This window comes from Lichenostomus cassidix, chromosome 8, assembly GCF_008360975.1.
Source record: "Lichenostomus cassidix isolate B80296 chromosome 8, HeHo_3.0, whole genome shotgun sequence".
Taxonomy (NCBI): Eukaryota; Metazoa; Chordata; class Aves; order Passeriformes; family Meliphagidae; genus Lichenostomus; species Lichenostomus cassidix.
In genome coordinates this window covers 2193766-2207416 of record NC_139489.1, presented here as the reverse complement: position 1 = coordinate 2207416, position 13651 = coordinate 2193766, and the positions used below count along the sequence as shown (strand labels likewise).

At 45.3% G+C, this 13651-nt stretch overlaps 1 protein-coding gene across 4 annotated transcripts in view; it reads left to right on the top strand.

Moving 5' to 3' along the window:
- The window catches only part of PATJ (PATJ crumbs cell polarity complex component), a 134395-nt gene extending 121448 nt beyond the window's left edge, over positions 1-12947 (top strand). For 2 of the 4 annotated variants that reach the window (XM_085067450.1, XM_085067451.1), the window contains 7 exons: positions 790-907; positions 2422-2462; positions 2731-2853; positions 3927-4031; positions 6989-7092; positions 8632-8755; positions 10314-12947. In XM_085067450.1, coding sequence (XP_084923576.1) covers positions 790-907; positions 2422-2462; positions 2731-2853; positions 3927-4031; positions 6989-7092; positions 8632-8755; positions 10314-10460 — 762 coding nt within the window. In that variant the 3' untranslated portion in view covers positions 10461-12947. The remainder of the gene's footprint in view (positions 1-789; positions 908-2421; positions 2463-2730; positions 2854-3926; positions 4032-6988; positions 7093-8631; positions 8756-10313) is intronic. The other 2 variants (XM_085067452.1, XM_085067453.1) reach the window with 2 other exon arrangements.
- The last annotated feature ends 704 nt before the right edge of the window (positions 12948-13651 follow it).

Sequence of the window (13651 nt, the reverse complement as noted above, 5' to 3'; positions counted from 1 at the left end):
ATCCACTTCATAAATTGATAATTTGGTTTTCTCAGGAGGTAGAATTTGAAGATAAAAGCCAGATGAGGAGAGAGGGAAAAGGAGGGCTGGAAATGGGAAGGGTAGCAGGATGAGCAGCTCCCTGTGGAGCCTCTCCCTGTGTCAGGGAATGTTCTTCTGGGAATGAGAGGAGCTCTTGGGCAAATAGAAGGAGCAGGGAGATTGCAGAATATTCAGCTGAAACAGCAAAGATTCCTGCATGTGACAGGATGGGTGGCAGTTATCCCCTCCTCGTGTGACAGAGCAGCTCTTTGGTGTCCTCCTGGGTGCTTTGTGCCTGCAGAGCCATCCCAGGAAAGCTGTCCATCATTTCCTCTTCTCCTGAGCTGTGGAGACACCCTGGGAGCAGCTGAGAAAGAGGAACAACACTCCAGAGCTGACCTGAGCAGCTCATGAGTGCACAGAAGGGTCTGGAGTACTGTGAGCAGCACTGTGGGATCACTGAGGCTGCAAAATCCCTCTGAAACCATCAAATCCAACCATCCCCCAGCACAGCCAGGCCCACCACAAGCCCCTGTCCCCGAGTGCCACATCCACACATCTGCTAAATCCCTTCAGGGATGCTGACTTCACCTCCACAGGGAGATTTGGGTAGTTTTCCCCTCCCAAAGGGTTTTGCACTTGCGTGGCCAATGTGGCATTTCCAGTGTGGCTGGCACAGAGCACAGCTGCACCCATCTGTTGCAGGCTCTGGTTGAAAGTTCACTTTTGGGTTTGACTCACGGATTTTTATTTATTTTTTACCTTCAGGCGAGCCAACAGAATGTCCACAGCCACTTCCACCCCGCGCTTGCTCCCGTCCTCTCCACCTTGCAGAACTTTGTCAGCACAAAGAGATCCTCAGCAGACACATCTCAGAGAAACTCAGGTACAAACCAGGCAGCTGTCAGAGCAGCTGAGTGTGATTTGCTTTACATTTGTGCTGCTTTAAAAGCCAAACTGAGCACTTGAATCTGCTTTTCCTGCCCAGCCTCCCCGAAGACGCCCCACGGATGTTTTAAGACCCCAACACTTTCCAGCAGATGACATTATTTTCATGTCTCCTGGAGGAGTAATGTCTCCTGGATCTGAAGTGCAGAATTCCTGTGCCCTGCTATTCCCCAGTGCCCTTGTCAGAGGCTTAGCACAGGCCTGGTTCTCGCATTAGAAACAGTTTTGTCAGGGAATAAAGCTGCCACCACTTCATTTATATCTTTGTTGCTCCGGAGTGCGTGAAGGGGTGTTTTGTAGTGAGAAAGTCACAATGCCCAGTTTGCAGTTTGCAGGTTTAGAGAGTGTTAAATCCACGAGCTGCAGTAGCCTGGGGAGAGTTGCTCCAGAAGCTGGGAATCTCTGCTCACATCTGACCTTGGGCAGGAGGAGAAGACATTTCCTCTGCCACTTTGCGGGCCCTGGAGGAGCCTGGTGGCTTTTGGGCAGCCTTGCCTGTGCTGGCTGGATGTGCTGCAGCTCTGGGAGGGCATGGCCTGACCCTAGTTTGGGGTCCCCAGGGCTGGGCTGCACAGGCACACCTGCCTGGATGTGGGGAGTGCTGGGGTGGGGTAGGAATTGGGGAATTTTGGAAGAGACTAATTCTGCCAGCCTTCAGAAGGGCTCTTAAAATGGTTTCATTAAAGCTGATACAATTAGGGTGTAGCAGAGCTCAGGACCTGACTGCACCATCAGCTTGTTGGGCTGAAGAAGTTGCAGTTTGAGCAGAGCCTCTGAAGTCTTTCTTTTCCTTTTTCCCTTTTCCTTTTCCTTTTTACCTTTTCCTTCTCCTTCTCCTCTCCTCTTCTCCCCTTTCCACTTTTCCCCATCTCTTATCCCTCCCTGTTCCTTTTTCCTCTTTCTTCTTTCCCCCCACTCTTACTCCCATCCCCTTTCCTTCCCCTTTTCCTTCCCTTTTCCTTCCCTTTTCCAGTATTCTGAGTACTTTTCCACACCCTCTGACTGGCTACACACCAGCCAAACTTCCTGCCTGTGCATTATTTACCAACACAGCACAAACGGGAAGAGGAAATCACTGAACCCACAGCATTCCCAGAGCCCTTTGTGCAGGGAGGCTGTGATTTAGGGATAATGAGCCCATCTTTAATTGAGTGAAGGCACAATAGGGCTGTTCTCCAGGCTGGCAGAGTGCTGCTGCTCCATAGATTGTGGCTGGGCTGCAGTGGGAGTCACAGTGACATGGTGAGCCAGAGGGATTACATCCTATTCATCCTTCCTCCTCCTCCTCCTGCTCCTCACGTGAGCAGCACTGCCTGTTTGGCACAGCAAAGCTCCACTCCTGCTTGGTGATAACTCTGCCTAGGCAGCAAGGGACTGTTGTCACCTGACAGTGTTATCTCTTAATTATATTATCTCTTAATTACAGAAGCTAATTGTTTGTTTCTTTATTAGTAGGAGCCGATATGGGCCCGAGGACTGTGGAGATAACAAGGGTCAGTGAGTTATTTTCTCTCCATTCATAAAGCTGACTCCTTTTGCTGAAGTTGTTCATTTTTGCAGCATTTCTCACGAGTCAAACTGCATTATTTGTGTTTGCAGTCAGGTGTTGGATGTGTGTCTGTGCTTTGGGTGAGGAAATGCGTGAAGAAATTTTAATTTTCCCCCTGTTCCACCACCCAAACGAGCCAATATTGCCATACCCTGAACACACAGCTCTGCAAGTGTCCCCAGCTGCAGAGTTTTGGTTTTGCTTTGTTCCAGGGCCCGAATGATGCCCTGGGTGTCAGCATAGCAGGAGGGAAGGGGAGTCCCTTGGGAGACATTCCCATCTTCATTGCCATGATCCAGGCCAGCGGAGTGGCTGCTCGGACACAGAGGCTCAGAGTGAGTACAGAGCTCCTCAGTATTTCCTTTTTCTTCTCCCACGTGTCCCTTGAAGCCTCAAGCACTTCAGGATCTGCTGTCACTGATAATCTCTCATAGGCTGCTCTGCCTCTTTTTATATAAATTCAAAACACCAATAAAAAACCACCCCAAAACCCAAATCTGCCCTTCTCTTCCCATCTTGGGAATAATGGAAATTGTTGCCCCTATTGGAAAAGTGATGTTAAGAGAAAGAATTTGAATGCATTTGCAGTGGTCATGGGATGTCTGTGTTCATCCAGACCCAGGCAGGGCAGCAAGAGGCTCTGTGGAAACCAGAGGTGTTCTGGGAGCTCCAGGCTGGGCATCATTTAGAGCTCCAACCAGATCAGAAATCAGTTCTTTGATCTCAAAGCCCTTACAAAGAAACAGCAAAATAAGGCACTTGTGTCAGACCCACAGCACATGTGGGTTTCCAGGGATGGCTGTGGTGAACAATTCCAGTTTTGGAGAGAGTTTCAAGGAATCATGAGCTTTGAAAAGAATTTATTATGCAGATCCACATGCCTTGGCCCATGAGATTCATTAGGACATGCTGCTACACTCATGCCCTGTCTCTAATGGAATTAAACAATGGCAGAGTCAAGATCATTTTTGTGTGTAGGAAGAAGAAATCATCCAGGTTAATTGGATTAATATCAGAAGTTCCTAATTTCCTATACAACATTCAGCATGTGCTTACATGGTCTGGAAGAATATGAACTTGTCTGCACATTGAGACACAAATGAATCCTTTCTGGATGGGAGGACAGCAGTGAAAATCTCCCTCTCTCTCTGTCTCTGCTTGCAAATAGAAAGAGTAAAACACAACCCATCATCTTTGTTTCTCTGATCGTATTGTTAGCGTCAAAAAAATCCGCATTGTCCTTGCTCTGAAGAATGGGAAATGATCACTGGCAGTGCAGAATCCTCACAAAAGGGATCCTGCAAAAAGAACCATGACTGTGCAGTGCCAAGTTCACGAGGAATTTTAAGCATTCTTCATTTTAATTTTCCCTAATGCTGGTAATTTTCCATTCCTGTTGTCCTTTCAGGTTGGAGATCGGATTGTCAGCATTAATGGGCAACCTTTGGATGGGCTGTCTCATGCAGATGCAGTTAATCTACTAAAGAATGCTTATGGGAGCATTATCCTGCAGGTATGGTGATAAATTGAACATGCAGCTGCATCAGGGTAGATAAATGGCATTCAGGAATTAAAAAAAAAAAAAATCCCCTGAGCATCCCTGGCACGAGGCATCACAGAATTGCAGGGTGCTTTGCTGGTGGGAATTACACAGAACGAGAGCAAGAAATCATTGCCATTCAAAAATCCTTTATTGCCATTCATACAGGCTGTGAGCATGGCTCTATAAAAGCGTAACAAAGACAACAAAATAACTTGTTGCCACACGTGATAAATCAACAAGCTTCCCAGTTGTGGGTTTTTTTTTTTTTCTAATTGGAAGTTAACTAGGAACAAGAAATTCCCTGTGTGTACTTGTGATGAAATGAGACAGAGACCCAAGGTGGTTTCCTTGTCATTGAGGGAAATTCTAGCAGAATTGAGGGAAAATGATGGCATCATCACTAAGGCAGTGCTGCCTGGAATTGATTCTTTTTCAGGTAAAGAATAAAAACACTCAAGAGAGGGAACACTGCTGTCGCTGCTGTGTTTCTGTGGTAGCTAAAAGGGACATTTCTGCCACATTGGTTCTAATTGCTGCCTGCCACTGTGTTGATCCATAGTTTATTTTTATGTTTACACAAAGAAATGGGGAAAATACTTGCCAGTTAGGATTCAAAATTCTGCTCGTTTGCAGAATGATTGCAACAATTGGAAAACGAGCTAAAGACACCACTAAAATCTGTTCTAACTCTGTATCATCACAGCATTTTGGATTGGAACACATCCTGAGGGATTTTTGCAAGCTTCTTGCTGGTATTATGACACAAATGTGACTATAAAAAATGGAGGGAAAAAAGAAAAAAGGGAGAAAAAGAGGCAATGAAATGATAATAAACTTAGTTTTAGACTTGCTTATTCTTTGTTTTGTCTGTCCATGAACTGCTGACCCGCTAAGTGATGAGCCAGTTCCAGAGCAGATGGTGTTTTGTGCAGTTCCATTGAAGTCAAAGGAAACACACAGATTTCCCCCAGCTGAGGATTCTCTGTTAAATTATAGTTATCATATTGTTACTAACGTCGAGTAATTTCACTTTTCATCTCAACAGTATTCCCTGAATAGAAAATGAAAGCTTGCTGCAGAACCCAAAATTGCTCATCTTGAAAGCTGTAATACAGCTCAATATTGCACCTCATCATGGATTTAAAAATATTCCTGATGGAGCACTCTGTCACTGGGTTGCTCCCACAAACAAAGAGGTTCTTCTGGAAATGCCACTGGGTTAAAGAGCTTCTTCTGGAAGTGTCTTTGGGTTTGTCAGTTGGCTGCTTTTCTTCCACATTTTGGCTCTCTGAGCATTCTTGCTCATTAAAATGAGCTTTATATTCTTTGGAGATGACACAGGATTATTGTGGTAGAATAAAGTCTGTTTTCCTCCATTGAAAATCTGTTATAGGAAGGTGGGAATGTTGTGTTTTAATACCTGGAGTAGTGTCCAAGTGTGGTGATAGCTACCTGACCCACCAACCACAGGTCCTTCTCCACCACCAGATTGCTCTTTTTTTATTAAAACAATCCGAATGGAATCATCCTATCACTGTGATAATCATGACTGATGTGCCATTAAGTAATTCCATTTATTATCAGGTTAGACCACTTCATGGCAAACTGCTCTGAAAGGTCAGATAATTGTGTTCAGTGGGGTGGAAAGACTTATTATGGGAACATCCTGGGAAGGAGTTTGCAAATGCTGTTTGCAAATGGGAGATTAAGGTCTCAGGGGAACAATCATCCCTCTCGGCTGTTTTGATGCTTTGCTTTAATTTAATTTCTTTTCTGCAGGTGTAGTAATGAGATAAGGGGGAGCTTTTTTTTACAAGGTTGTTGAACTCTGATAGTTCTTGCTGCCAGCCGAAGATTTTTGAATATAGATTCAATTTTGCGCTTGTTTTATTGAACAACAAAAAAACATGACAAATCCTGGCTGGAATTCCTCACCCTGATGCCACAGGAAGGGAACCTTGGTGGTGTCTTTGCTGGCTGAGCCAGGTGCAGCTCCAACCTCCTGGACCCCTTAATTTGGGGCATCCTGGAATTCCTGGGATGCAAAATTTGCATGGAAACCTCCTGGCTCCACCACCCTCTTGGCTCCAACTGATTGGGAAGAGGGAAATATTGCTGTGGAAGAATTGTGAGCACTCATTTAAAACAGAAGATTTGTGGAACGGATTTTTTACTTTGAAAAGGGATGTTTTCCTTAAAGCCAAGTTCACAGCAAAGAGTGGGAAAAGTACCTGCTCACTTGGATAAAATAAGGCCATAGCTAGAGGAAATATTGGAATTGTGGTTCCTGGCTGTTTTTCACTGTCTCTGAGCTGAACTCCCATGCTGCAGTAAACGTCAGGCAGAGAAGAATATCTCCTCAGAGGGAGATGGAGTTAGGGGATAACCACAGCATGTACTTGTTGGGAAATTGATGTCCTTTCAGCTGTAAATACTTCCAATCCAAACCACTTCGTGGTGGTTTCTTTGACGTTTTTCGAGGAGAAAAAAAGCCAATAAAAAATTTGCATCAATGAAAAAAATAAAAAAGTCAGTGCTGAGGTCCTCACCACTCTGACAGGAAGAATTCCTTCCCAATATCCCATCTAACTCCTTCCCAATATCCCATCTAACCCTGTGGCACTGGGAAGCTGTTCCCCCTTGTCCTGTCCTTCCTTATCCAAAATCCCTCTCCAGCTCACCCAGCCTGGCTCCACAGAAAGATGCTCCAGCCCTCAGAGCATCATTCATGAAAACATTCTGAAAAATTCTGAAACATTCATGATGCTTTCAGAATAACAGAGGACCCAGAACTGGGAAGTTTAACAATCCAGTTTGTTTTCATGCTAAAGATTCAGAACAGTTGAAACCAAGGATTAATTTGCTCACCAAACAAACCAGTCTGAGCTGTTTCAACAACAGTATTTCCTTGCATCCCTGTTGCCCAGGTGGTGGCTGACACCAACATCAGTGCCATTGCCAGCCAGCTGGAGAGCATGTCCACAGGCTGCAGCCTCAACTCGCCCTCTGAGCATCCCTCCGAGGATCCTGAGTAAGTTCTGCTCTCCTGCACAGCTGGGCTGCATTTCTGGGCAAGGGAAATGGTGCAAAGAGGTCTCTCCCATTGCTTCTCTTCTCTAATTTTCCATCACCTCTGAAATGAAAACCCTGTGACCTGACCTGATGATGGACTTGTGTCTGTCTTTGCTCACTGACAGAAATTGCTTGAGTAAATAAGCCCAAAATGTGTTTCCAAGCACTATTTCTGGGTGTTTTTCAAGAAAAAAGTATTCCTTTTCTTCCCTAAGTTGTGCTGACATGGTGGTTCTGCCCTTGTCTGTTGGCTTCCTTTTCTGGGAGTTCTGATCATAGCAATTTGAAATGATTTGGTGTTGGCAGACTGATGCAAGAGGTGTTAAAAACACCTTTCAAAACGTGTCCCAGGACTTTCTTTGTCTTTTGAATCTTTTTAGCTTTACAATTACAAAAAAATCCAATTGAAATAACTCCTGCTAGCAGCACTTGTGTGTGGTGATGGAATTTGGAGATGCAAACCTGCCATACATCATTCTCCACTGTGTGCTTTTCAGGGCAGCCTGTAGCATCCCAGTTCCCATTCTGGAATTCATTTGGTCTCCATTTCAGCTCATCATCTTCATTATGTTCTTCATTTTCATTCTTTGGTTCATTCTGTTTATTTTGAGAAGTTGCTGCCCTGCCTCAGGGGGGTTGAGTGTAAAAGTTGAGCTGTTTGTGGTGCATTCTCTGGCCTTACAATGTGAAATTCTGCTTTTATTGCTGCTCTCAAAGGAGAACTGCTTGCTTTACAAAAGGATTTGTATTCTTTTTTCATACCAAAGCAGTAGGGAAATTTGGAAGTGAAAACGTGAAGCAGAATTAGGTAGGTCCTAAAAAAATGTCCAGGTTTTATTCAGCTTGGGCTGCACTTTAGACAGGTGGGAGATGCCAAATGGTTTCCACAGAACCATGGAATGGTTTGGGTTGGAAAAGCCTCTCAAATCATTGAGTCACACTGCCAAGGCCACCACTGCCCCATGTCCCCAAGTGCCACAGCCACACAGCTTTGAAATCCCTCCAGGGATGGGGATTCACCACTGCCCTGGGCAGCTCTGCCAATGCCTGACCACCTTTTGTCCACATTCTACATTTTGTCCAATTTCTACATGTGTAGAAATCACTCATTTCAGATTTGAGATGGATATATTCATATGAATGGTCTAAATTCCACCAAAAAAAAAAAATCTTCCTTTGCTCAGCATCAGCAGAGAAAAGCCTGAAGAGTTCAGGCTCAAAGTGATGAGCTCTGGGGTTATGAGCACAAGGATGTGGGCATGATATAATGTAATATAAAATAATATTATTAAAAATAAGTTTTACCCAAAGGAGGAGCTGAAGCACACAGAGCAGCCTTTGAACTCTGGGCTTTGCAGGAATGTTGCACTGCAAGGGTCGTGGTTTGTGACTGTGTGAAAAAACTCATGCTGGATAAATGTCTCTCTAAGTGTTCCTTCTGCATAAAGTCCCCAGAGACAGACATTGCTTATCTAAGTGATATTTATTGTGTTTTCAGAGCACCTCAACCTAAGCTTATTACTTTGGAGAAAGGCTCTGATGGACTGGGATTTAGTATTGTAGGGGGGTATGGAAGTCCCCATGGAGACCTGCCCATTTATGTCAAGACTATATTTGCCAAGGTATCTTTTATTTTTTGTTTTCTCCCTTTTTTTCTGTATTAACTTTAAACCTAAGATTTGGCTTGGATAATATATTATGTAGCAGAAAGCAAAGTGTACTGTCTGAGTACGTTGCTGTGAGTTAGTGGACCCAGAACTCATAGCTGGCTTCTCAGTTTATATTTCATATTACTGATGGCTGAAACAAGACACTTTGTCTCAGCAAAATGGCTTTGTGTACTTGGGAAACTCGGGTTTGCACATTAAAATATTTATAAAGCAGTTTTCTATTCTGTAAATCTCCAAGAGATTTCCAGGAGGTATTGAAGGCACCGTCCTTTTCTCCACTGTGCAGGAGGGAGGCAGTTGCAGAGGTATCCTGATAAAAAAAGAGGAATTAGACCAGTCCTGAGTGTCTGGGGGGATTGGGGTCCCTGAGTGGAGGAGGGAGAAATGCCCTTTTCCCACCCATCCCCTGCTAGAAATGAGCTCAGAAAGGGCCAGTAAGACATGTCAGGCTTGGCCACGTGAGGGGAGTTATGGAAATGGGAGGGGAGGGAAGAAAAACAGTGGGAATTAGGGATATTTCCATAAAATAATATTGAGGTCTGTCCCATGCAGTTGCTTGCCCTGTGTCTACTTGGTGGCAGCACTTGTGGAGGATGGATGATGTAGTTGAGAAAACTTTGTCTGAAGGTGGAGTAAGAGCCATTTTCTCCTGCTCTTTCTGTTCCAGGGCTCAAACCACAAATATCTGGTCTTTTTACAGTTTTCAGCTATTAAAATATTGTGCCTTTAGACTGGTGCTTAAGGTTACAAGTTTCTGGATGTGAGCATGGCTGAGAAACCCTAAATGGAACCTAAAGTTCCTGCAGCCACTGGTGGGGCAGAAAGAGACACTGTGAGCCAACCTCTGGGCAGCAGGGCTTGGGTTCTAGGTAAAAGAACTTCACTGAGGCCTCTGGAGGAGAAGAGCCATTTCTAAAGCTCTGTAGAAGCTTTTCAGGACCGGCATGGGATTTTTTAGGTTGTAAAAACCCCCTGAGATCACCAAATCCAGCCATTCCCCAATGTCCTCAGGTGCCACATCCACGTGGCTTTTAAATCCCTTCAGGGATGGGAACTCCACTGGGCAGTCTTGGCAGGAACTAGCCAATGCTTCCAATGCTTGGCACCTTTTGGTGAACAGAATTAATCTGATGTTCACTATGAACAACTCGAGGCCATTCCTTTATCTGTGTTGGGTTGTGGGCAGTGCCCAGGTTGTTCCCTCTCCCTCCCCACTCTAAGCTGTTTCTCAGCCCTGGGTGTGGCTGAGAATTTAAATGCAGCTTTAACAAGCCTCTCCATGATCATAAAACCCAGAACCAGTCTGCAAAAGCCTGCCTTTTTCCAGGGAACTTTCTGTCCTCCCGGGGGTGGGGAGTGATGGGCGACAGTCAAGGCGCTGGGGGGAAACTCAGCACTGCCATTTCTCCCGGCCACAGTGGGATTGCCAGTGCTCCATCCCTCATTCCAGGCAGCATCCCAGGCTCTGGGAGGCTCTGGAGCCACAGCTGATCCCTGGTTTGCCTTGCAGGGCGCAGCGGCCGACGACGGACAGCTGAAGCGCGGTGACCAAATCGTGGCGGTCAATGGGGAGGCCCTGGACGGCGTCACCCACGAGCAGGCCGTGGCCATCCTGAAGCGCCAGAGGGGGACAGTGACACTGACAGTGCTGTCCTGAGCCCCCACAGGGACAAACTCAGTCCTTTTAGACCGTTTTAGAGCTGTCAAACACTGCCCAGCCCGAGCAGAGCCTGGATCAGCATTCCCGCCGCTGCCGGGCAGGGCAGTGTGCGTCTCCAGCTTCATCTAGCCTTCCTCACACATTTTTCAGCCTTTCCACCGCTTCTGGTGGCTTTGGAGGTTTCTCTGGGCAAGTTTAATTAAGGAACTTCAAAGGACGAGATCCGTTCTGCTTTATTTACCGCGTCGGTTTGCCCCGCTGGTCGCGACTGCCGAACCTGGAATCGATTCGCGCACAAAAGAGAATTTAGATCGTCATTTGATCCCATCTGATGAGCAGAAATAAACGCCGAGTGACTTGTCATCTCACTCATGATTTACTTATGCTAATTGTTCTTTCAAGTATGCCAGAAAACATTAGCAATGTAATTAAATTACCACTGTTCCAAATGATGAAATATCAAATTCTCCTCTGGGAAATTATTTGTGCTCGGCACAGTAAGTCTGATAGTCAAATGTGAACTTCTCATGTTTATCTCTTTGGGTAGGTCTGTGGAAGTTAGTCAGAGGTAATTACTGTGATGTGTCAATTTGCAGCTTTTAGCATGAAAAATAAACGAGGGGAGAGGGAAATTTATTTTTTTAGGCTTTTAAAATGTTTGAGCCTTTTCAGATATTTAGGCAGCATGAACAACAACGGCGTAGCTCATTCTATTCTAATTATATTTTTTAAGAAGAAATGTGCTGATATGTGCCAGGCATGTCGCATACAAAGGCAGTTGTTGTCGTGCCAAGCTGCAGCGTAATTGTTCATCCTGAAACTTTAATGAAGACAAAAAGTTTGCTTCAGGAATGTGATCCTGTAATTCTGGGAATGACGGTGAGCAGTCCCTCCGGCTCGACGGAGTTCATCCTAACCAGCAAACTGATTTACATTCCCAAGACTCTTCCCCAGGATCAGGTAGTGCAGGAAGAGGTTTTTTGGATCAAGGAGGATCCTCCCTTCTTGGGGCTGCCAGAGTCAATTTTGGGTAACACCAGGCAGTGCTGGGATGATTTCCCACAGCCACATGCAGATGTTTGGGATGATGTTCCTCAACCCCCTCCAGCGAGTTGGGCAGCTCAGTTGAAACCCCCAACCAAATTTTTGGGGTTTTAAACCCACAAGGAGTCTTCCCAAGGCTGGTCCCACTGTGGAGGTGTGGTGCAGGAATGTTCAGCCAAAAGTTCCCAACTTCATTCCATTCCCAGCCATCCTGCAGTGATTATTTGACCGTGGCTGTGGTGATTTAGCAGATGAATTTGGCAGGCAGATTCCTGGCAGTGCAGGGCATTGTGGGTTAATCTTCCTATGCAGAGGAGCAGGAGGGGTTTGGAGGAAGCAGCCCAGCCTAATTTGGACTATTTGGCATAATTTATAATGGTGATGTAGCTGGGAGAAATGAAAGGGGGGGTGGGTCAGAATTGGCTGCTCATTTTGTGTGAAAAATTCCAGGAATTAAATGGAAAGAAGATTCAAATTCTGCAATGTAATAACTGAGCAGTGCAGGGGGCTGTTAAAGGTACATTTGTTCTGGGTAATTTAGTGGAATTTTCCCCATTTTATGTACAGGAACAGTCCTGAAGCAAGGTGAACTACCCTGAGACAGGAATGCTGCTATTAGTTCTCATGGAAAAGGGGTTTCCTTATTTCCTTGGAAAGTTTTCCATAACTTTAGGTAATCACAAAGTGCATTTAGCCTGCTGGAACCATTGGTGGGTATTCCCTTAACAGTGCCTGGAAGAGACTTCTCATTTTCAGTGGATTCCCAGTGTCCTGTCTGATTTGCCAAGTGAGGTGTGAGTGGAATCTCAATTTCAGACACACAGGAGTATCTCCAGATGTGGCAAATCGGAGAATTCCTAACGAACTGCTTTGGTTGCTCAAGGATCTGAGGCATGCAGGAGTTCAAGGTGAGATGTGAGGGGACACCCTCAGCAGCAGTGTGTGGAGTTTATCAACCAAAGGGAATCATTCCTCTGTCCTGTGTTTTTATAGCCGTTGCATTCCGACTCAGAGGCGTTGCCACATTTAATCAATGAAGTTTTACACGGCTATTTATTAGCCTGTGATGCACATGCAGTTCATAGACGTAAATAATAGAATTTATGGGCTGAGATATTTTGCACTTCTCGTCGCTCAGAAGGAGAGAGAACATTTTCTGCTTCTTGTAATTTGCACTTTGTGTGTTTGAATATATTACTGCCAAAAAAAATTATATTGCAACTAATTGATAAACCAGTGACCACGCTCCTCGTGCAGGACCGAGGCAGAGAATTCAGTTTGCATCATGCTTGTCAGGGTGGAGGTGTTCTGGTTTGTTTAAAACTTTATTTCTGCGCAAGGGAAAAAGGCAATTAAACCTCCTGGTTGTATGTTTACGTATATCAGTAAAATGAGACGTTTTATGACTTCAAAGGTTCTAAATAAAGCTCGGTTGCGTAAGTAGTTGTGCATTTGTTTTATTTAATTTTTTTAATTTAACTCGGTGTGAAAAGCTATTGCGTGAGATGTTCCCCTGGTATCCAGTCTCAACCTCCTCTGGCACAACTTTTCCTCTGTTTCCTCTTGTCCTAAGGGTTCTCCTGCCTTGGTTTGAGGACTCAGCTGTCAGAGCCTTCACTTTAGAAGGACCACGTGCTGTTCACAGTCCCTCCATCAGCTTCCTCACCTGGAGAGATGTGGAATAACCTGCAGCTGGCAGTGACAGCATCAAGGGCATCTTTGGCATCACCACCTTAAGGCTGTTGGCATTTCTGGGCTGACTCCACCCAGGTGCAGGTGTTGGGTGTGCTGGTGGGGACAGCAGGTCAGCCTGGAGGGATCAGGGATTCCACATTATCCTGCTCATGAGGAATCTCTGTAATGCCCCTAAATTCCCTGTAATTAATCCCATGGTGATTACCACCCGGGGAGTGTGACATCCATAGAGCCTGTGGAGGTAATGTGATTATGCCAGGATGGAGCAGTTAATGTCCCTCCGCCTGAAAGAGGTGGACTTAATTAATTTAACATCACACATGGATAAAACATCAGTTTTTACAGTTGCGCTGAGCGCTGATGCAGAATTCCATTATCATCTTTCTCCACAGTTTCACACGTCTGGGTCAGGATTTGGGTGGATTGATGTCCTGGTTAAACACTGCCAT